The following is a 22,987-nucleotide window of genomic DNA, read 5'->3' on the forward strand; positions in this document are numbered from 1 at the left end:
AATCAAAATAAAAATCATAAGAATAAGAAAAACAGTAAGAGATTCGCTTATTCGCAGATTACTGCTATGTCAGAAACGCTCTGCCGGGTACGATCGACGAGGGTACAGCTGGCTGTGAAGCTGAAAATTTCCGGCCCTCCAGCTTTTATTCTTGGCTTCTGCTCTAACCAATACAATGCTTAAATGCTCTGGAGTAGGTTAACTACAAAGAAAATGCTGTTTCACCCTCACGTGTTGTCACCCACGTCTGGCGGGCACCATAGAAATGCGGGACACTAACTCCCTCCTCCCTCAATCCTCCTCATTTAAGGTCACTCTCATCCAGGACTGCCGTTTAAGTATGATTTGCAGGTTACCTGTACTCTGGTGGTTTCTGATATCCTCGATTAAAGATGTTTCATCCTCCAAATAAATAAATAAATAAAATAATAAAAAACTACCACTCCAGAGATTGAATATTTCCGATGGGAGAAAGGGTACCAACATACCATTTCAGTAAATGAAAATTGAGCTTCAGGATGTTCTGGTTGGAATGTTGTTTCCTCTTCTAACTGTAGGCTTAGCTGTGTGGTTCTAGTCTGCCGCCATAATGTTGTTCTCACATGACTCTTATATTGTACTTTTCGTTACCGTTAACCTTTTTGAATCTTCCGTGTGTGATGAGGAAGGCATACTCTCTGAATTCCCCCTCACTTCGATCTGCCAAACAACTGGAGTCTCCTCTTTGAAAGTTAAGTCTAGCTTTTCCTCCTTACATTCACGCCTTCAGACAGTACCAGACCGTATCCACAATACTAAGAACCTGTTTCGGAACCCGAGAAATTTCTACATAAGCGAGGACGCTGCACTAAAAAGAAACCATTCATGTGGACGGATCTTACCAACTTCTGCAGTTTAACACGAGGCATGTTTTAACAAACTCAGTAGAAAGCACCGAGCGGACTGAGGCCTGGAAACGAAACCAACCTTGTTCGTTTTCCTGTAAAATCTGACTACAGATGCAACAAAGATATCACGGATGATCCAGTCGAGAATTACTGTCTGACGCTCATCCCAGAATCGGCACACCGTAGTTTTGTGATATGTTGCACTACTCTCCTACCCATCTGCGCACCAAGTGTTCCAGAAATTGTCTCGAACGCAACAATCTAAAAATAAGAGCGGTTCCAACGTAATATGGGAACTGTTGTGAAAGCTAAGTTTAATCGATAACAACGAGCAGTCCTAGCAAGGGAGGGTTCAAGAAGACATTCAGAAATTACTAGTCTCTGTTGTTGTTATTGTTTACGAATCAAATATCATTTTAACCCACCACAACTGAGATTTACGGGAGTTTAGAGCTGAGATTTCCCAGAACCAATAGGAACCCCAACAACACAAAGTTGCATCCGCGACACAACCCATGGACTCGCAAACTGTAGCCACCTGAATGAGACATTGCTCTTCGGAGATACGGAAGCTTGAATCTCGTCGACACTGCGTATTCTCGATTATTTCGGAAATTTCTGGAAGGTCGTTCAATTCTAGAAAATGATTTCCACGTTGGAATGGATCCACCACAATCCTCCACTTGGCAGCAGCAAGAACTGGAGCTTTCTTCGTCCAATTCTTCGCTTGAAATCCATCTTTTAGCAGGATATTCCACGTCAGATGGTAAGAGCGAGAAGATATGGAAGTAGAACCTTCTCGAGAATAAGCCTTGGCCATATCCGGGATTGCATGCAACTCCTTTGTGTCTTCGTTACTGCACTATAGATCCCCACACGTCGTCAATTTAGTCGAGTTTTGAGTAGATTTAATGTGTGGATTTCAACCACACTTGTTGCGAAGGTTTTACTGCCATTCCTGCAAAGATTGGACTGCAATTGAACTGCGGTACGTGCTTGGTGCCATTGTATGATTAGTTGCGTTCGAGAGTTCTTTTTTTCTGGATGGGATCCATTGGTCATTGAAGTGTAAGGATCTGTGCTTTAGAGTGCATTTGTTTATTTTTGTGTGTGTGTGTGCGTTTTTTATACATTATTATTATTATTATTATTATTTTAATATCCTAATCTTCAAGGATTTGGGATCCTTTCTCTGGTGAAAGAGAAAACGTTGAGCTGTTTATTCGGAGTGTGAATTGTCCGCAGTTTTTAGTACTCGTTCGCCGATGAGTGTTTGAGAAATTATTCGTGGGTGCGGGGCTTTGACAACTATTGCCATTGGTAGTGAATTGGTTCGTAAGATTGTTACTGATTGGAACTACAATTGTAGTCATCGTGCATGTTGTGCACTGCTCAGTTGTTGGTCTCTTCAATTTTTGTTTGTACTCTGCCCTCTGAAATGACTCAATCCTTGGTTGATTGGTACTTCACTGAGAACTCGCTCTTGAATTGTTTTTGGTGAGTGGAGTTCAATGACCGTTCGTATATCCCGGCAAATGCATGAGAAGAGTCTTTTTTCGTGCTTGAATGTCAAGCGCGACGATTCTGCTGGTCTCGATTTTTTGAGGCGACAGTCCAGAAAGAATGGTGGATTGGGTATAAATTGGATGCTGTTCACTAGATTGTCGGCCTGTCGTTTGTCTCGTCAGCAGAATGATTCACACTGCTTTATCACAACAGTAATGTCTGAGTCTGTTCCTCATACCTTCGTGTGTTTTGTTTGTTTCTCCTTTGCCCTTGGAATTTGGATGTTGAATACAAAGCATGTGTGGCTTCTGTCATTGAGCTGCTACGTATGATAGCTGAATCTCCTTTGCAAGATTTTTAAAAATCCGAGTGGTATTATGCATGAATCCATTCCCAAGAAGATTAACTCTTTCGTTCACATTGTCTATGGCTTTAGTAGCATTATCAAATTTGTGTTATTTTGTATGTTGTCCCTTCACCTCTAATATTGATCTCACGAAAGTTCTGCGCATCATGTCTTAATTTCTTTACTGTGAATTCTGTGAGTTGTTTAGCATATGTTTGCAATCGTCTCAGCGCACAGGCTCAAAGCTTGGGATGAGTAGGCCAGAAACAGACAAAATAGCGCTAACCGCAGGAGCTGATGTCATGTTTCAGGGCAACATACTATTGTTAAAGGTGGACCATCGGTGTTTTTACTGCACATGGCATCCGCGGTGGGATCTGTGGCATTCTTGCCCTGTTCAGTTGCAGGACAGGGGAGTGTCGTCTACAAAGTTCGCTTTTCAAAGCATCGGAAATGCACATTGCGTGGTCAGAAGCCTTCGGATAGAGCCTTCTTCGGAGGGGATTTTTCTATTTCAAGAAGTACTCAGGAATGCAATTCAAAGCATGAAAGGAGCTCAAGGCCTCTTCGTGTAACTGCCGAAAAAGTTGTCGGCATTGATCTTGGAACAACAAACTCTGCAATGGCAGCTATGGAAGGTGGACAGCCTACAATAATTACTAATTCTGAGGGCCAGAGGACAACCCCTTCGGTAAACTTCTCTTCCACATCACGTGACTCCGAATCTTCGCGGTTGTTCCATACGACTGGAATGAAGTCAATTTTTATATGAGCTTAATGTTCTTTGTAGATATATCAGATTTCTTGCAGTGTTAACCTTTCCAGGACGGGAGGACGGAATTAGATATGGCTTTTGTAACGGCGATATCTTGTGCATGGTGCATGAGGATTATTTTCGACAAAAATCTGCGTGTCAAAGGTCTACGCTAACATGTTGTGGTCTGTGTCTACTCAGGTTGTTGCGTACACGAAGAAAGGTGATCGATTAGTGGGGCAGATTGCTAAGCGCCAAGTATGTAGTGCTGTCACCTATTTTCAATTCTAGCTACATTGATGGCATCTCGCGATCTCTGCATTGTTAAAGCTATCAATGATTTTTTGTATTTCTTGGCTTTTTCAGTATAAGAGTTTGCGGCCAAAGCAGGAAGCTACCAGACAAGTTGGGACAATTGTATCTTGTTGAGTCCATATTTAGTAATAAACTCGGAAAAGTGATTTCCCTAAATTTGGGACTTGTTCGATTGGTCTGATGTGAAACAGGCTGTAGTGAACCCTGCGAACACATTTTACTCAGTCAAGCGATTCATTGGACGGAAAATGAACGAAGTGGAAGATGAGTCCAAGCAAGTTTCTTACCAAGTCATTCGAGACTCCAATGGTAATGTGAAACTCGATTGTCCAGCAATCAACAAGCAGTTTGCTGCTGAAGAAATATCCGCGCAGGTCAGCGCTTAAAACATTCAAACTTCTTGGACTTCTCCAGTCCCATACATGGACTTGAATCATGTATCTAAACCTTGTAGGGTTTATGACTTATTGTTTGTTTAAGAGCGGGAAAACACCAAAATTTTGTCTACTTAAGAACCTTTGACGATTCGATTCTCATGAAACTCGTGTTTCGGGACGTTCTGTAACTCTGAGGGGCGATTTGTTAATTTGTGAAGGTTCTAAGAAAATTGGTAGACGATGCCAGCAAGTTTCTAAGCGACAAAGTTGACAAGGCTGTTATAACAGTGCCTGCTTACTTCAACGACAGTCAACGCCAGGCTACTAAAGATGCTGGTCGAATTGCTGGTATGTGAGCCTTTTCCATCAGTAGTTGAAAATGATAGTATATTATCTGCTGCTAATCATATCTGGAAAATTGAAATCTTCCATGTGTCTAAAGATACTCTTGTTTGCAGTCCAAGTTATCACAGCCCTTTGCGAATGAAATAATCCTGGTAAATCTGCAGTGGTGTGTATTTCATAATACCTTCTGTTAGTTTTCCCCTGGATACATAGCTTCCGATTTTCAAGTCTCACCTCCTCAGTACTCTGTGACACTGTAGTTGGTGGTTCAAGGAACACAAGAACACCTACTGGAGAAGATTCTATTCAGTATCGTCCCCATCAGATGTTCTTGTGTTCTATCCTGTGATGCATTTCATTTTGCTTCATGTGCTCCGCTGTATTAACCAGGAATTGATGTACTGAGAATCATCAACGAACCCACTGCGGCATCGTTGGCATATGGTTTCGACAAGAAGAAAAACGAAACTATCTTGGTCTTTGACCTTGGCGGGGGCACCTTTGATGTTTCAGGTACTATTTCTCATGTTCTGAATGTTCAACTGTACAAAGGTTTTCATATGAAGTACATACCATCTTGTACTGTAACAATTTCCCTTCTATTTTTTTGATATGTCTAAAAAGGTTCAAGTGTTCAAACCAACGCTGAAGCATTTTGTTTTATGATGTGGATTTCACGTTTGATCAACCGCGTGTAATTTTTATTGTTCTACTGTAAATGTTTTATGCTTCGTTGCTGTGAAACATACGTGCCGTTGGTGACAGTCTTGGAAGTTGGAGATGGGGTTTTTGAAGTACTTTCCACAGCGGGAGACACCCATCTCGGTGGTGACGACTTTGACAAGGTATATCTTTTTGAGGGAAGACAATCTATCTGTTTACGTGTTCTTCTTGAAGAAAGACTTGCCAATGTGGCGTTTCACAAAATCATAGTCAAGCTTTTCTGCGTTTTCTCAAGTTGATACTGTGCCAAGGTCTTCAGTCCGAATGTGTGACAGAGCGAAGTGATTCAATGTACAGAGAATAGTGGATTGGCTGGCGAAAGAATTCAAAGCCGCTGAAGGCATTGACCTCTTAAAGGATGCTCAAGCACTTCAGAGGCTGACTGAAAGTGCTGAAAAAGCTAAGATTGAATTATCCTCCCTCACTCAGACAACTATCAGGTACATTCCAAGTCCATCACGAGCGTAAGCTGATCTAGAGCCTGTTCTCCACTTCGGGAGTTTGCTTCCTGAGATATTAACGTGCTTTGTGAATGTAGTTGCCGAATATATGTAGGATATTTTTCCATCTCGGTTATCTTATTGCTCTTTTTACCTCCAACTGAGTGCTTTAAGATGTTAATGTTACAGCACTCCTATTGATTTGAATATGTTGAGTATTCCTCCTCCGTTCGCGAAAGATGAGATTGCATCAAAAAATTTCATGGCAATCTTACCCATTCAGCGGCACAAGACTAGTTAGGTTGGATATGTACTGCCTAAACTTTGTTTTCTTTGAGTGTGTGAAGTCTTCCTTTTATTACAGCGACTGCGGAGGGACCTAAGCACATTGATACAACACTTACACGTGCCAAGTTTGAGGAGTTGTGTTCGGATCTCTTAGACAGGTTTGGACCAGTTTTATTCTTTCGTCTCCTCCCTTCTGAGTCGATCTTATGAGGATTGTCCACAAACTGGATATATTTAAGATGTCAATGCGCAGGGTATTAGTGAAATGAGGTTTTCAGGTATTCAAGCAACATTGTTAGTGCCTATTCAGGTGTAAAAATCAATTGTGCTCCAAATTATTTCTGCCAATCAATGTATCGAACCGTGTACTGTGCCAGATGTCGTGAGCCAGTAAAGAGAGCTTTAGACGATGCCAAGTTGAGTCTCAAGGATTTGCAGGAAGTTGTCTTGGTGGGAGGGTCGACTCGAATTCCTAGTGTGCAGCAATTGGTCAAGCAGATGACAGGAAAAGATCCAAATGTTACTGTTAATCCTGATGAAGTTGTTGCTCTTGGTGCAGCAGTTCAGGTGCTTGTCTCTTCTCCACCCCAACACACGATTATTATGCATAAATTGGAGGAGTTTCTTTTGCATTGAGAAACTACTCTGTTGGCTTCATTATGAATTAGAAACTATTGCTCACTTTTCTGACTTTGTAAGTTATTGTTTTGGACTTTTGATGATAGGCTGGAGTTCTATCTGGTGAGGTTGGTAATATTGTGCTTCTGGATGTTTCGCCTCTATCGCTAGGACTGGAAACTTTGGGGGGTGTCATGACAAAGATCATTCCTCGAAATACGACACTGCCGACTTCCAAGAAAGAGGTGCTGAACTTGAGCTTTCTATCATCTTGATTGTGTGATACATACAGGTTGAACAAAATACCTGTTAGATTACAGCTCCCCAGCGGCGTGAGAAGTTCTGTAAAAAAGTTTCTTTTTATCGTATAAAGCATTGGATTGTAGGATATTTCTGCCTTTCGATTTTGGAATGATCAGGAGAATTCATCAATCTAACTAACCTGTGATGTTCCCAGGTCTTCTCTACTGCGGCTGATGGTCAAACAAGCGTCGAGATTAATGTGCTCCAGGGAGAACGTGAGTTTGTAAGGGATAATAAATCGCTCGGAAGCTTCAGGCGAGTCCCAACTGAACATTATGGTCGCCAGTTTTTTTCCTTTATCTTTTATCTTTTTTCTTTCGTTGGTAGTGCAGATTTTTATCTCGAAAACTCTTTTTTGCAAATCATTCATTTTGATGCACTTTGTTAGATCTTCTCCCTATTTTCCTTCTGCGATGTGAACCCATCAGTGCATTAGGTAATACCTCAAAAATATCATGCAAGAACAATGCTGCTGTAGTGAACCGTTTTCACTGCGCTTTAAAGAGAGTCCCACGCTTTTCTTCCAAACAATTTCCAAGGATGTAGAAGAGTTCACTGTAACAGCTCCTCAAAGCTTGTTTTCTTTGTGCTAATGACCAGGTTGGATGGGATTGTACCTGCACCACGTGGAGTTCCACAAATCGAGGTGACCTTTGATATTGATGCCAATGGCATTTTATCGGTCACAGCTATGGACAAAGGATCAGGAAAGAAGCAGGACATCCAGATAACTGGTGCCTCCACCCTCAACAAAGATGATGTAAGCAATTTTATGATAAATCTCAGATGTCATGGTTTGATAAACTCTCTTCTTGTTAGGTGGCTGTAGCGTTATGTTTGAACTTTTGAGTGCGGTATCGAATGCAAGATCATTGAGATAGTTGACATACTTTAGTTTTCATCAAATTTGAATTTTTACTGTCCTTGTTTTTGATTGTAGGTGGAGAGAATGGTCCAAGAAGCAGAAAGAAATGCAGAAGAAGATAAGAAACGCAGGGAGGTTATTGATTTAAAAAATCAGGTAATTCTTATGTAACTGTAATGAATACGTTTTGTAGGATTGTATTACATTTCTTCTAGTCAATTTTCCTGACGCTCATTTTCTATGGGGTTAATCAGCTCAGGCATTCACTGATGTTAAACATGTTTATCGAGCAATCGATCAATGGACCTGACATACATGCATCTTCTGGTACTTCTGTATGCAGAGTGATAGTATGATTTATCAGGCAGAGAAGCAGTTGAAGGAACTGAGTGACAAAGTTCCAGCAGACCTGAAGAGTCGTGTGGAAACGAAGGTGGTCGATCTCAAGGAAGCCGCGAAGACAGAGGATGTGGAAAAAATGAAAAGAGCTCAAGAAGCGTTACAACAAGAAGTAATGCAAATTGGACAAGCAATATATGGAAGCGGCGCTGCACACGCAGGCCCTGCACAACCTGGTTCCGGAGCTGCTTCATCACCTCCTGGAGATGATGCTGAGGTGATTGATGCAGACTTCACTGATTCAACGTGAAATGTAGGGGCCAATTGACAACAACTTCATCTACTGTGTGAAAATGAAGTCGCCGACCTTGGGGAACGCTTATGAGCAGTCATTTGTAACAGTTGTATATAAACAGGTCAATCAATTCATGTGTATCTGAAAATGCTTTAGTAACTTAGGATAGTAGTTAGATATTACTCCGCCACTCAAGTGAAAATGTTGTGCGCAATGAGTTTGTAAAATTCCTATCCTAATAATATAAGCATTTGTTCAGTTGCAGAAAAAATTGCTCTAATTCCTGTAATCCTCACTAAAAAATGCCTTGCACTTTCGATAGGATTGAAAATGCAATGAAATGATTAATGCTCGTGCAAAATAACATTCTAGAAACTGATCATTATCATCGACGAAGACCAATGTAAAAAAAACTACTATTAATTGAAACTAGATACTTGCTGATAAAATTCTCCATAATACTTTTCTCAATGTGCAACAAACTGGTGCACTGTGGTAAATAGTACATATTTATTGCAAAGTAATTTCGACAAAGTTGCCACTTCAGCAGCTCTAACTTACTGGTAAATTCACACTAGCAGACATTCCTACCGGAGACACTTGAGTGGCGTAGTGAACTTAACTAGATGTAGCTTCTTGGGATCAAAAAATGAAGTATCTTATGTACAGTATCTTTTTGTACATTAACTTGCTATCTCGTAGAGGATTACTACTGTCAATTCCCAGCGAAGTCCCTTGATATTCACCATCGACATATAATTCAGGATGCCGCACCTAATTCTAAAAAAACACAATACTAGATTAAACTTATTCAGAGACTAGCCTGTAATGAATTACCAGAGACTATGACTCCCCGTACTTTGACCAGTAGGATTGGCGAAAACCGTTCCCAAAATTGTACACTAATATACCAAACGTTCCCAAAAACTTTTACAGCCAGCACACTTGCAGCACTACAGTATCTCGATTACTGGGGAGGAACGATACGCATTTAAGAAACCGGTTTACATGCGATCTGATGGGCTGTCTCCCACGCTCCATACGCAGTGGTGAAGTTGCCACCCCCTTGCTGATAAGCATACTCAAAGATTTTCGAGCACATTCATCCCAGCTGGTTGCAATGGTAGCAAGAGGCAAGGGCGAGGCCATGCGAAGAAGACTCCTCATAAATTCCTCCTGTGCACCCCTGAAACAATAGTGACTGCAGAAACCCAGGACTTCATCAGCACAGTACCAATTTTGAATGTGGAGGATGGATGATTCTGAATTCATGATGTGATGAAGTGACTAAAAGTACACTGTGCTACTCAATGTGCACCATTTCTGAGCGCCATTCAAAAGACACTGGATTATCTCAAATCGTATAGAAAAAAAATGTTGAAAACAATGCTAAAAATGATAGCTTTTGCAAGGCAGACCAAAATACAACCAATAGAAAAAGTGAATTGATTCCTTACATTGCTTGAGGATTTGAATTGTCAAACCAAACATGTGGCGAACATGCAGGGTAAGTAGGTAGTACTGTCAAATAGAGAGATGTCCTCGATAACTGCCATTTACAAAATCGGTTCCAATTAATGTTAGTTATTAGCAACATCGAGAGCACAAGATAAGGGATCCTCACCAACAGTGAAAATTCAATGTGCCGTTCTTTTATCCATAAAAAAATTATTGAAGGAGATACAGACAATTTAGAACATACATGAAAAAAATTAAAAAAAATACCATTTGCACACCGATGACATCCACCATGAAAATTGAGCACCGCCTGGGGAAATTACCAGAGCATATTCTTTAGCTTGAAGATAAGACACATTGGGACTCAATGCGTTGCCCTTGTAACAGCAAGAAAGCACAATGCCATTCCAGCCCTGTGATGCATTCTCCTCTGTAGCCTCGGTGCTAACTTCAACAACAGTATCAATTGAGCGACTATTGATGTACCTTATTTCCTCCTCCAAGCTTTCTGTGATCTGGTACAACGTAATTAGCAAGTCCTTAGAATTGGTATACTAACAAATTCGAGCACGTATTCAAAGTTCACAATTTTCAGTAACATATGCAAACGAACATTAGCAGAGAATAATGGGAGTTTGTGAATAGAAAAAACCAAGACTGCCATTCCAGGAAATCATTTAGGAGTTTCAACCTTTAGAAGAGGGCTGTTGATATGTGAAACCATGTGATTCCCAACATGTGTGTTGTAACGATGCCTGTGCAGAGCGTTGGAAATTGTTCCATCTGCAGATATCATGTTTACAGCAATTGAATCTACACGTCGTCTCTTCGTTGCGGCATTTCTAGTATCATGTGAGATTGCTCGGGCCTGGATCGTTGACCTTGTCTTGGCTGATAAATCTTCCCCGATTGCAGCGCGAGAACCAGTACCTGGGGCAGAGCCTTCCAATTTATCTCCACAACTGACCACATCATTCAACGCATTCACAGCTTCCTTGAGAATTTCCTTTGGCATGGAATCAACCTGCAAGACGAATCACAGGCAGTTAAATTCAGCGATTACCATTGAGATTGACGATGGAGGGGCTATGAATCTACTGTGCTCGATCATTGTATAAGGAAGAAGAATTGGTCAAGCGTGACACAGGCAAACGAGGACGATCTCAAAAGGGGAAGACGAACCTTTTTCTTCAATTGCTCAAGCGAATGTTCAGTTGAGATAGTCCCATCTATGAGTGGCAACCCAGGAGAAAAGGTTTGAACAGCATCGTGTACCGTCAGTAACTGGCCAGGACTTGGGGACAACGTGTTTTCCATAAGCGGTGACACTGACATACCAGGGGTATTTATTGGTCCTGTACTACGAATAGCTGTTTGCAAAGCCTGCATGGTGCATGGTATTGTGCTGTTTGTGGCAGGCGTGGGACCCTGATGGTCTGCCTCATCCTGAGTTGCAGGAGTGGCCGAAACTGTCGAGGGAGATGGTATCCGAATTGTTTGTGACGGCGTCCCCGTCTGAGGGTTCATCACAAAATTACAACACACGATTATGACAGCTTCACTTTGAATCATTAAACCACTTGAAAACTTCACTGAAAAGGACAGGATGCAGCATGTATATACTCTTTTTCTTAAATAAGACAGCCTTCTCATTAATACTCAAATACGCAGTATAAAATATTACTGTGACTGCGTTGAGCAGAAAAAAGATAGTGCAATAGCGGCACACACCAACAGGACGCCAAACCCCTGCAGCTGAACAGCCTGGTTATTCTGGTGATTTAGCTGACGTTGCTGCTGCTGCTGTAGCTGCCGTTGCTGCATGTCCTGTACTAATATCACATAATGTCATCAAAAAGCCTAAACTAAATCTACACAAAAGAGCCCGACCTATACCAACAATCTCAGACATATTCAAACGTTCAATCGCCTAAGTTTTCCAAGTGCTAAAAACCAAAATGATGGCTACAAGCGGCGATCCTCCCGTCTACCCGGAAAAAAGATCAAAACAATGAAAATGATTAAAACAAACAACAGAGGGAGAAGGAGAAGAAGAAAGGGGAAAACAAACAAACATACACACCATAAAACAAAACAAAACAACCTGCTGCTGAACTAGGCGCTGTTGCTGGGCGTGTTGAGCTTGTAACCGCTGGCTGCTCTTGCTGCTGCTGAATTGCGTTATTCTGACGTGGCAATGAAGTAACAGAGCCACCATTCTGCTGTAACGTGTTATTGGGGCTCTGCTGATACGTATTTATCCCAAATTGTGAACTACATCGGGCTGCGGTAGATTCATGCCGGATTGCGTACATTGCCGGGTACATTCTGTATAACAAATGCATTGAAAGCATGCAACATGAGGAACTAAACGAGAAAATTTGAACTTAACAGCAAGTCCAATTATACAAGGATGTTAATGGCTAGGTTTCACTTAAGAATGGTTGTGTTAAAAAAACATTATCAAAGATGCTTACAGAATTTGCCGACAAGCCGATCAATCCATTTTCACCAATTAGCCCTGTACTGCTGGTAGGCATTGCAGCTCCTACAGGCTGCAATGTAGGTACCACAGTTGATTGCAGTAGGGTCCCTGCAAGAGTTTGCTGTAAAACTCCTGGGTTGTGTTGAAGTGGTGATTGTGCATTATTAGTAGGCCGGAACATGCTTCCTGTAGCCTGTGGACCTACCCCCGTCAACTGTTGACGCTGAATCTGCTTCTCTTGTTGCATCTGTGAAAGAAGTTGCTGTTGCTGCTGCTGCTGTTGGACTGATTGAATCCCTTGGTTGTTGCTTGGAATTGGTAGGACCGGTTGGCTATTCTGCGGTTGTGAACCAAAAGACAGACTTACAAATTAACACGAAGTCCAATTCTACAAGACTGCATCTAGGTCATTTATGAAACAGTGAAATCCAATGATGGTAGAAAATGATTAGTGCAGGAAAATGGTGGATTGAGTAAGTAAAGTTAAACTCACGCTTGTTTTACACGCCTACCAAGAGATCTAGATTAAATACATGAATCGAACAGTACGCTTAGACTGCACATTACCACTTGAGGCGGTTGTGGATGTGACGCTTGTGGCACATTGACTTGGTCAGGATGTTGGACAGGCACTGGCTGAGCTACGGCCTGAGGAGCCGGAGGAGGTGCAGGAGAAGCAGGCCCACCAGGTGCTGTTGGTTGCGGCTGCCGCCTCCTCTTGAAAGTTTCCACAATACTTAAAATCTGCTTCTCGAAAGCATCCCCTTTATCCTGGTTGACCTCCTTTGGCACTGTCTTTAGGAACACGCAGGTAGGGAATCATTCGCCGCAGAACATCTTTATAATGCTTCAGCTTCTGCAGTTGCTCGGATGGCATAAGGCTACAACAAACATACAAGCCTTAAGTATTCAACACCCAGACGTGCCTCGCTTCCTTCTCCATACAACTCCCTTACTCTGAATCATTCTTTCTACAATGACAATTACGATGTCAAGTTGAAGATTATCTTCAGAAGGAGAAAAATCAGCTCTCTAAGTGGTGCCGAAGAAACAGGAACGGAATGCTTTTACACCTGTAGGGTGCTCAGAAATTGCATGCTGCTATTGGGCTTGAAGTGGCATATTTGCCTGCTGCTGTTGGGCTTGAAATGACATGTTTCCCTGCTACTGTTGCTGCTGCTGTTGGTGTTGCTGATGCAGACCTCCTACATTCATTGACAAAGTGAAACCCATTGTTTAGAGAAAAGCAGAATATCAAATGAATTGACGGTAGGAAAACACCATACTTTAAAAAATAAAAATAAAGATATCAATTAGCCTGGTAAGACTACCAATACTTCATTGCATCGCTTCCCTTTCCACCTCATATATTGTCATCTTCGTCAATATCGACAAAATGCTACTGTGCCTAAAAGTTGCTAAAAGTCTAAATATCACTGAACATTACAGAATGTAGTCACATGGTAGTATCCATATTCCAGACAAGAATAAATTAAAAAAGTTCCAAACCTACCTGACTGTCCAATACGGTGCTGTGATTGTTGATTTGACCCATGCCGCTGCTGTCCAACCTGACCCTGCTGACCAGGCTGTTGAACAATAGGTTGTAATTGCTGTGGCTGTTGTGATAGAGTAGATGTAGTGGTCTGCTGCTGCTGTTGTTATTGTTGTTTCGAAACCAGAGTAACAGCAAACTACACCACTTATGTCAATACGCTCCACTTATACCATTTTTTCAACAGCACTCCTCATAAATCTAACCAACAGAAAAATTTATCTATGGCATAAAGAAGCAAATCACTTACTTGCTGCTGTTTAGACTGCAGAAGCTGTTGTTGGAGCAGTTGCTGCTGTTGTAGTGCAGCATTGCTTTGGACCAAAAGCTGACTTACAGGTTGCTGTTGCCGATTCAATGAAGAAAGCTGGTAAAATGTACTGCTTGTAATAGTTGGTAACCGATAAAAGCTCAAGCTTCACAAATAATAGTCAGAGAATGAGAAAAATTGCAAACCAGAGACTTCAATAAAGAATTCAACTCACCAAAGAACTGTTCATTCAAGAATCGACGATGGAAGACACATAAGTATCCCACCTGATGTAGCAGCGATTGATGCTGCTGGTGTTGGAGAAGTGACTGCTGTTGCTGTTGCTGTTGCATTTGCAGTTTCTGTTTCGAAACTGCTGCCTGATGTTGCTGCTGCTGCTGATACAGCAATTGTTGCTGTTGATTACTCTGCATCAACCAATCAATTTTGCAACTTAAAATTTTAAAAACCATGCATCATGCACCGCTTTCGAACCTCAAATACCAAGTGGTAAGTGTTGTAATGTTGCTTCTATTAGCACGAGACTTTCAGATAAAGCTACCAGCTCGAGTTTCCACTGGGTGACAAGGAAATGAATAATGGAAATATAAATAAACAATTGCAAAGGGTCATCCATTTCCTCGTTGTTCACACTTCACATCATCAAAGCTCGAAAACAAAGCCAAAAACCTCACAGCCAGGAACAGACCAACAGAAACCGATCCTTAACCTACTCGTGAATAGATCCATTCAAAAATTGAAGTGCTTTACAGTCAAATGTGTAATTTGAAGCAAGATAGCTATGAATATATCTGACAAATAAAAAAATAAAAAAATAAAAAAAACGTAATAGTTGGTTAAATAACTAAACATTTACATACACTGAAATGACTTTGGACATACCGACATGGAACAAAGCAGCTTACAGCAGGCAATTCAGACCCATGAAAGCAAACACGCCGCTCCAGCAGGAAAAAGATCTGTAAAGCGAACATACCTGCTGCTGATGCTGCGAGACTTGCTGATGTTGAACAGATTGACGCTGGTGTTGCATTTGCTGAAGGCGGTTGCTCATAATCGTGGAATTCATGACTTGACCACCTATGCCAGACATCGGATTCTGACTCACACTAGCAACTCCGGGTAGATTAGAGGTCAGCCCAGATACAGTGGCTTGAATACCACTGGCTCCATTAGCCTGGAGTGATTGTGTTAAAAACTGCTGCTGCTGTTGGAGTTGCTGAAGCTGTTGTTGCTGCTGCTGAAGATGCTGCTGGGTTCCGAGCTGGGCTACATTTCTCAAACCAGCTATATTCCGCATCTGTGAAGCACCAGATCCTGGAACTCCAGGCACTCCCGGTGCCTCACCTCTTGCTCCTGGTAATCCAGAAGCAGGTCGTTGAAGCGGATTTCCATTGGTCTTGGTCTCAAGTGACGTCATCTTCCCCGAAATTTTGTCAAAATAATCTTGCTGCAAAGAAATTTCCATGGGATGTGTCAATACCTGTCCCCCTTACCTTATAGGTTAGGCTCACTCTTATCAACCACCGAATGCAACTTGCAAGGCAGAAACACAAATGACTCGGACATCATGTTGTAAATCGCGCATACGGACAGCAAACACTTGCGCACAATAGACACGCTCTCCATCAGATAGCAGTTATCCGAACATTCTAAATCCTCATCACTCCAACACAGGATCCAGATTGATGCAAACAGAAGCTGTACCTGATCCGTTGCAGCCTGAAAGATTTTCTTCTCAATCGCGATGCAAGGTTCAGAAGTTCATCCTTACCAGCTTACCCTGCGGTTGGCCTGTACCGCTGCAAGGTATCCATGCTGTGGCACAAAACAAGACCCTGGTTCGTCAAAAACATGCAACCCGAAATTATAAAGATACAAATAAACAAATAAATAACCTCTTACCCTCACCCATCCATGAATACATCCACATAAACTGTTCACATAAACTCACGTACATGTGAATCCGTGCCCGTGAGCTTTCCGCGGGAATCTAATCACACCTGAACAGGACACACTCTAGCAAGATATTTAGAACCTCACATCACAACTAGTGGCGTCTGCTTTACGTGCTGAGCGAGCCAGACTTCGCCGTTCATTTCTTTCACTGCCCCTCACACTTACTGACTCTCACGCTTTCGCACTTTACCTACATGACCTACCTTCGGGTGCAGCATGTTTGTACTTTTCGGATGAGAGCGCATAAAGAGACAATAATTTGCACATGACAGTAGCATGATCTGGTATAAAAAATTAAAATAATAATAATAATAATAATAATAATAATACGCTTGCGGGCAAAACGCTATAGCATGTAGTTATAACTGTACAATTCAATATGCGTTAGTACCAATAGTTTCACTACCACTACCTGGCACTAACCACTGCACCCCACACCGATTACATTTCGTAACACTGCTAGTAAATTTATATTATTGTCCCCGGCATCGGAACTTATCATCGGTAGACACCTTTGCGTGCATCGAAACGCATGGAGAGACGGGCATCCGGACCAGTGAGCGCAGCCGACGACTCAGCAAAAAATCTACCTCACTTCGCTGATGCCGGAGAAATTGTAAGCCAGAGCTGAGACTCAAAATTCACATGCTTACATTCTTTTTACTATTTTTTGACGTGAATCAAGCGCCAACGACGAACGCCAAGAAGAATTGTCCATATTGTCCTTTTTCGACAGGGTCTGATTCGTGCCAACACTCTAGATGCAATGAAGGTTCTGTGAATCCGCACTATTGCAACGGGATCAATCACCTACCCAGCACCGTAAACAATACGTGTCCCCAAGCAGGTTAAAATTGTCACAAACCAAAAACAAAAATGAAGAAAAGGAAAGAAAGAAACAAAACCTCCGGGTTGCACGAATCATGAAAAACAACACAAAAAGTTTCCACCTCCTCGCCATGAGATTATCAAGCTCTAGCAGGAGGTGACGAAATCTAAGGTCACACCTTGTAAGGGTGTGGACACCCAGAATTCCAAAACCTTTACTGATCTGTATGTCAAGGGTGCTAATTGGAGAAATGAGCTATCAGTGCAGAACAACTCTCCGCACTTCCTCCATTGCACCAACTCCCTCCCACTTTTGCATCCTATAAACACCCATTCAATCCTTCAGTGTCGCACGTACCACTTTTTCTTCTCAACGCGCCAATAGACGTTGGCAGATCCAATCCAACAGGGCCATGGGTGTGACCAAATACAAATCCAGAGAGAAGCAATCATCCGACTTCCACCGGACCTCCCCTCAGCAAACGCCCAAGTAGCAGGAGCGATTGTCAAGCATGTTCAATTTTAAAACATCAAGAACATCCTCTTCCAAGGGTGCAATCTCCAACGCATCCACAGTCCCTGCAGGTGGTAGGCAAAAGAATCTAAGGCATCCACCCAATTCACTGTCGCCCGCCCCACTCCCCCACTCAAAATGCTCTACTTAAAATGAGCTACTCGAAGAACGCTCTTTCACATAAATTATCCAACCCTAACCCCTGCTCGCTAGCGCTCTCTCTATCTCTCTCTCTCACTCCTTTCCGCGACCACCTCCGACGCCACTCCGACTTGCAGAAACAAGCCTCACAAAATGCAGCCATAACGGACCCCCCAGCAGCTTGACCTCGCTTATCGATCGGAATCGGAGCGAGGGAGCGAGTGAGAAAAGCCCGCTTGGTCTGCCAGGGACAGCGTCGTCATCGGCCCGGTCTTCACGGCGGGGGGAACTCTCACCGACTGCTGCTGCGTGGAGGGCCACTTTTACTTTACGCAACGTGTACTACCCTCGGGACCGACCCTCCCCACAAGGAGGGCTTGCTCGATACACACCCCCTCTGACCCTATATAATATACATATGAAATACCCATATTTAAAATTTATTTAATAAATTTTTAATAATATAAACTATATATATATATATCTATTATAAGTTTATTTTTCCTATATAATATTATTTGTGTTCTATATGATATATATTGGTTCAGTATGTGTATTGTATAAAATGTAACATATCACACATGCATATGTGCAATAGCAATTTTGGGGGTATCCATCTTGCCATAAATGATACAAATGAATTTTCTTGTATTATCTTTTTTTAAATTTTTTCCCTTCTAAATGTAATAGTTTTGACAGCACAAGCTTTGGTGGCTCAAGGGTGCAGTTCTCTACTGCACAAATAAAACATGTGCCGTACCTTTGGTAGATTTTGCAATATATTGCCAAAGTAAGTCACATATTTTTTACTTAGTAAACAAATTGCAAATTGCAAAATGGAACAACTCATTAATCTTGCTTACAGCAGCTTGGGAAATCAGTCGTAAGCCATAAGCTATATTTGTCTACCATTGACACATGCATACTTAGTATCACAACTAAATGAAAATTCTATTAATAGATTATACAATAACAACCAATTCTAATCCTTGGTAGTAAAGACTAACTTGAAGAAATATAAATCAATTTGCACAAACTAAACATTAAGCAATTTTTTTGAACAATATATGTAAATGGAAAGTAGTATATTGACATAAAAATCAATGCTTTGAAGTAGAGAGTGAATTTACAAATATATTTAATGAAAAAAAATTCAAAGAAGTCATATTAATACTTCTGAAGCACCAGCTTGAATTTATTTCTAATTGTGGCCAGCAAAAAGATATTCTAGGATATCCATTCTCCTTGGGACCATGATCTGCATCTGATGAGGCATAGGATCCATGTTCTCTTTGATGATAGCAATGATAGTGCCCATTGCTTGAACAGTGCCATCTGAGGTTATTTAAGGCCTTTATTTCTATGAATTGATGACTGGATTCCTTGTCCATACATATTAAAATATGAGAAGAATGTAGAAGATGGTACACCATAAATCTGCCTCTAATTGGTAGTACATAATTTCTTCTTAAGTACGGTAATAAACATTTGCTTACAATTGGTGTATTAAGAATGGAATTGTCCATGGACACTTATCCATACCCTTATACCCTTGTTGCTTATGAAAAGTTTTGAGGTAGTATTTTTGCCTCTCTACCAAGATATAATTTGGCTTAAAGAAGCAATAACACTCTCGTTTGCAACATGTTGATGTTGTCTCCACTTGGATTGGAGCAATAGTTATCTTCAATATATATATATATATATATATACATGTTTATTATTTTCTTTTCAAACTTAGCTTGCTATTGATAAATTTGTAAAGTGTGCTTCTACTAAGATGTGAATTAGGATCCACCATGTTGTGTGGTGTGATTTTTAATTTGGAAATACTTTACGTATCTAGCTATAGAGAGTTTATCTTATACTTATTAGTTGAGTTCCAATAAATAAGTTGTCTTTTTTTTATATATATTTAAGTAGATTCATATATAAATCTTTCTATGGCATTTACAAATTGTTTAATAGCCTTTTCTATGCCAATCTATAACTCATCAAGTGCTAATAAGTTAGATTCTCAATAATTTTACAAATCATCTATGATATTTTTTCAAATATTCATCTTCTTATAATTTTTTTTTATGGCTCTATCATCCATCTTTTACACCTCCATGAAATCTTGGCTCTCAAAAACCCCTTAATTTGCACAAAATGATAAAATTATAATAATATCACTTCAACACCTTATTTGTATACAAAAGATTTTCACTTTTTAAATCTAATCATTTAATTTTTTTTATTTTTTTGATACAATAGCATACATCCACAAGTTTTATGATAATAAATATAAATAATAGATTTACTTTCTATTAATTTGATATTAAATAATAATGATAATAATAATATTTTTTCAAATTTTTTAAATGTTAAGTTCAGAAGTCCACTCTAAGAAACACATACAGTCCAAACTTGACTATTTTTTAATCATTTTTATACTGAAGATATACAAAAGAACAAATAAAATTCTTTGTTTGTAGAAAAGAAATCATTTGGAGAATTGAAGTGGTATTTATTTAATATTATGTACTTTTTAATTGAATTTTTAATTTTTTTTCTTTTCTATATTTTACATTATTATAATTTTTTTATTATAATTTTTTTTTTGATTTTTAACCATCAATTGTAGGTGGATGCCTATTGATTTGGTTTACTTTTGACATGCAATCTTCAATGGCATGCAGATACTAATTGCTTGATCTATTTTTTTAATTTTTGCTTAGGTAACATTAGAGATGAGGATCCAATGTAAATTTTTGATTTTTGTCTTTGGTACCTTTATCTAATCATAGATATTATTGCTAAATGTTTTTTGGTATTATTTTATTTTTTATTATACTAATCTATGTTGATAGGTATATAATAGGAATAAGGTTGGATTGATGGCTAGCAAGATCTTTTTATCTATTGGCTTGTTGGGCTTGTAGTAATTTAGACATAATTATTGATGAATTGCAAAAATTGGAGATAATTGTAAGTACATGTTGTCCTTAAGCCTTTAAATAGTTGTAGGTACCTAAGTATATATTTTTATAGTATATACTATGATTTGATAATATTAATCTTTTTGATTAGAATATCTAGATAATGACCACATTCAAGACTTTGAATTAATCGTAAATACTTACAAGATTTGATATCTTTTTCAATATTTGATACATTTAAGAGGCTTTGGATATCAAATGTAGATACATTTTACAAAATACAAAATAATCTTCATAATATGATAAGAGATCAATTTTTGGAACAAGATGGGAATATTTTCTTATCAAATTGAAAGCTAAAATTTCAAAGATAGATGAAGAAAATATACCAAGAATTTCTTATTTTCAATGAATAATATACCTTTGAACTATTATCATAATGTTTTGAGCATAAGTTACTCAAAATCTAAAAAAAATAGAATAAAGAGCACTCACTTGAATTGCTAGGAGTAAATTATTATTGAAAGATAAGAATAGAACTTATTTTGGCACTTAAAGAAGATATTATTTTAAGCTTGTTTCATATAATGAATGAAAAAGATCTACTAAAAATATAAGTTGAGACATCTTTGAAAGATACTAAAAGAAAAAAAATAACAATGATCTTAGATAGTATTCAACTTATTTTAATACAATGTCAAGGACAAGAACTTGATGAAAGTAAATAAAAAAATATAAAAAAATAAAGAATTATGTATATTAAAAAGAAATTGGAATGGCTATTGTCAAAAGACAAGGAAAGTAGAGACTCTTGAATTTAGATTAGAATCAAGAAAGGAGTTGACAAGAGTGAAGAAGGCTTCACTCTTGCTTCTATATATATTATCTAAGTAGGAGCTATGTGGCGATGTTCTCTAGGACCTCTAATATGTGTTGACTTTGCAAGACACATGCTTTAGCTTACAATATAAGTTTTTTATGTGTACACCACATAGTTAGCTTGTTCTTTAAGCTACTAATGTGTGTGGCACATGGCTAACTTGTTGACTACGTTTTTAACCTAAAAAGTCAATCATAGACACCTATAAAGTCAAAGCAACATCTATGAAGCTATTAGGAAGCTTTTATAAAAGATATTACAAAATTAACTTACTTTCACCTACTTTATCAATTTCTATCTAATCATATAAGTAATTATTGGTTTACATGTGTATGTTTGTGACATTACTCTGTCTCTCCTTTTTAGGAATAAGTTCCATAAGGAGCGATGTCGGGATAGAGAGAGTTTGTTCCAAAAAAATGTTAGGTTTTTCGTTGCTACTTCTCAAAGACAAGAATTTGATAAAAACAAATAAATAAGTGAGACTTTTCTCAAAGAAAGATGATAAAATAGAAATAACTAAATATATATATTAAGAAAGAAATTGAAATGGCTATTGCCAAAAGACAAGAAAATTAGAGACCCTTGAAACTAAACTAGAAACAAGAAAAGAGTTGACAAGAGTGAAGAAGGCTTCATTCTTGCCTCTATATATACTATCTACCTAGGAGCTATGCGGCGATGTTCTATAGGACCTCCAAAAACATGTTGATTTTGGACAACACATATCTTAACTTGCAAGATAATTTTATTATATTGGAGCCACATAGTTAGCTTGTTCTGCAAGCTACCAACATGTGTGGCATGTGGTTAACTTGTTGACCAAGCTTCTAATCTATCAATCAAGTATAAATACATGTAAAGTCAAAATAATGTCTATGAAGCTTCTAAGAAGCTATTCTAAAAGATATTATAAAATTAATCTATTTTTATCTACTTCTACTTATTCATATCATCTAGGTAATAATTATAATAAATATATGTTAGTGACATTATCCCCCCTTTTAGAGATGAGTTCCACGAGGATTGGTGATCATATATTGAGGAAGTCTAAGATGCGGCAAATTATATTTGCTACATACTTTGATCTTTGTTTTCTTTGAAGATGATTGATAGGGCCTCTCAATCATCAATAGTGTCCCATATCAGGGTAGAAAGACCACCTAGTTATTTGATTGTTGTTGAGGCTTTCATAAGTTCTTTCAAATAAAACATTTGGAACACCGTTAGGAGTTATTCCTACCTCTAGTAAAATCACCAAATATTGGGAGTCCCTTTCGAGGTCGTGATACCAAATACATTGTAACTTGCCATCTATTTGAAGAAGAACATGTCATTCTTGAAGATCTTATTCTCGATTACGTCATCTTGAAGGTTGTAACAATTGTATTGTCTCATCTGGCAAGTCAGCAAACAAAGGATCTTGAGTCGAATTCGTTGGTTGTTTGATCTCCATCTCATCAACATCACAACTACAAAGAAGCTACAAACAAAGATTGAAAATAGAATATTATCTTGCTTAGATCTTGTTTTTTTATAAGAAAGGTTTTCAACTTGATTTCAATGGATGTTGT

At 39.3% G+C, this 22,987-nt stretch overlaps 3 protein-coding genes across 20 annotated transcripts; 1 reads left to right on the forward strand and 2 right to left on the reverse strand.

Annotated features, from left to right (window-relative positions):
* The first annotated feature begins 1,746 nt into the window (after window positions 1-1,746).
* On the forward strand, window positions 1,747-8,603 carry LOC112281628 (stromal 70 kDa heat shock-related protein, chloroplastic). Of its 3 annotated transcripts, none has more exons than XM_024518350.3 (15): window positions 1,747-1,875; window positions 3,051-3,430; window positions 3,695-3,751; window positions 4,000-4,182; window positions 4,404-4,533; window positions 4,921-5,043; window positions 5,296-5,375; window positions 5,551-5,693; window positions 6,041-6,139; window positions 6,359-6,548; window positions 6,707-6,844; window positions 7,057-7,157; window positions 7,503-7,662; window positions 7,843-7,923; window positions 8,111-8,603. In XM_024518350.3, the coding sequence occupies exons 2-15, from the start codon at window positions 3,098-3,100 to the stop codon at window positions 8,414-8,416; spliced, it is 2,124 nt and encodes a 707-aa protein (XP_024374118.1). In that variant the 5' UTR covers window positions 1,747-1,875; window positions 3,051-3,097; the 3' UTR covers window positions 8,417-8,603. The 3 variants fall into 3 exon arrangements, with proteins under 3 accessions (XP_024374118.1, XP_024374119.1, XP_073389368.1); XM_024518351.3 differs by having other exon boundaries at window positions 1,794-1,955; XM_073533267.2 differs by lacking the exon at window positions 1,747-1,875 and adding an exon at window positions 2,134-2,384.
* A 289-nt stretch (window positions 8,604-8,892) lies between these two features.
* LOC112281629 (mediator of RNA polymerase II transcription subunit 15a-like) lies at window positions 8,893-12,478 on the reverse strand. 2 transcript variants are annotated; one of them, XR_002969653.3, is made up of 8 exons: window positions 12,337-12,478; window positions 11,964-12,187; window positions 11,591-11,686; window positions 11,042-11,374; window positions 10,551-10,883; window positions 10,127-10,374; window positions 9,859-9,950; window positions 8,893-9,602 (listed from the first exon to the last, which is right to left on the reverse strand). XR_002969653.3 is itself a non-coding variant. In XM_024518352.2 (8 exons), the coding sequence occupies exons 2-8, from the start codon at window positions 12,075-12,077 to the stop codon at window positions 9,332-9,334; spliced, it is 1,431 nt and encodes a 476-aa protein (XP_024374120.1). In that variant the 5' UTR covers window positions 12,078-12,187; window positions 12,337-12,478; the 3' UTR covers window positions 8,893-9,331. The 2 variants fall into 2 exon arrangements, 1 of the variants encoding a protein (XP_024374120.1); XM_024518352.2 differs by having other exon boundaries at window positions 10,183-10,374.
* Window positions 12,479-13,085: 607 nt separating this feature from the next.
* LOC112281630 (uncharacterized) lies at window positions 13,086-17,898 on the reverse strand. Of its 15 annotated transcripts, XM_024518357.3 has the most exons (10): window positions 17,316-17,456; window positions 16,783-16,904; window positions 16,129-16,173; window positions 15,878-15,988; window positions 15,147-15,620; window positions 14,437-14,577; window positions 14,150-14,266; window positions 13,858-13,999; window positions 13,418-13,549; window positions 13,086-13,225 (listed from the first exon to the last, which is right to left on the reverse strand). In XM_024518357.3, the coding sequence occupies exons 5-9, from the start codon at window positions 15,588-15,590 to the stop codon at window positions 13,509-13,511; spliced, it is 885 nt and encodes a 294-aa protein (XP_024374125.1). In that variant the 5' UTR covers window positions 15,591-15,620; window positions 15,878-15,988; window positions 16,129-16,173; window positions 16,783-16,904; window positions 17,316-17,456; the 3' UTR covers window positions 13,086-13,225; window positions 13,418-13,508. The 15 variants fall into 15 exon arrangements, with proteins under 15 accessions (XP_024374125.1, XP_024374122.1, XP_024374126.1 ...); XM_024518354.3 differs by lacking the exon at window positions 16,129-16,173 and having other exon boundaries at window positions 16,783-16,939; window positions 17,316-17,898; XM_024518358.3 differs by lacking the exon at window positions 16,129-16,173.
* Window positions 17,899-22,987: the final 5,089 nt, after the last annotated feature.

This window comes from Physcomitrium patens, chromosome 4 (genome assembly GCF_059467195.1).
Source record: "Physcomitrium patens ecotype Gransden chromosome 4, ASM5946719v1, whole genome shotgun sequence".
Classification (NCBI taxonomy): domain Eukaryota; kingdom Viridiplantae; phylum Streptophyta; class Bryopsida; order Funariales; family Funariaceae; genus Physcomitrium; species Physcomitrium patens.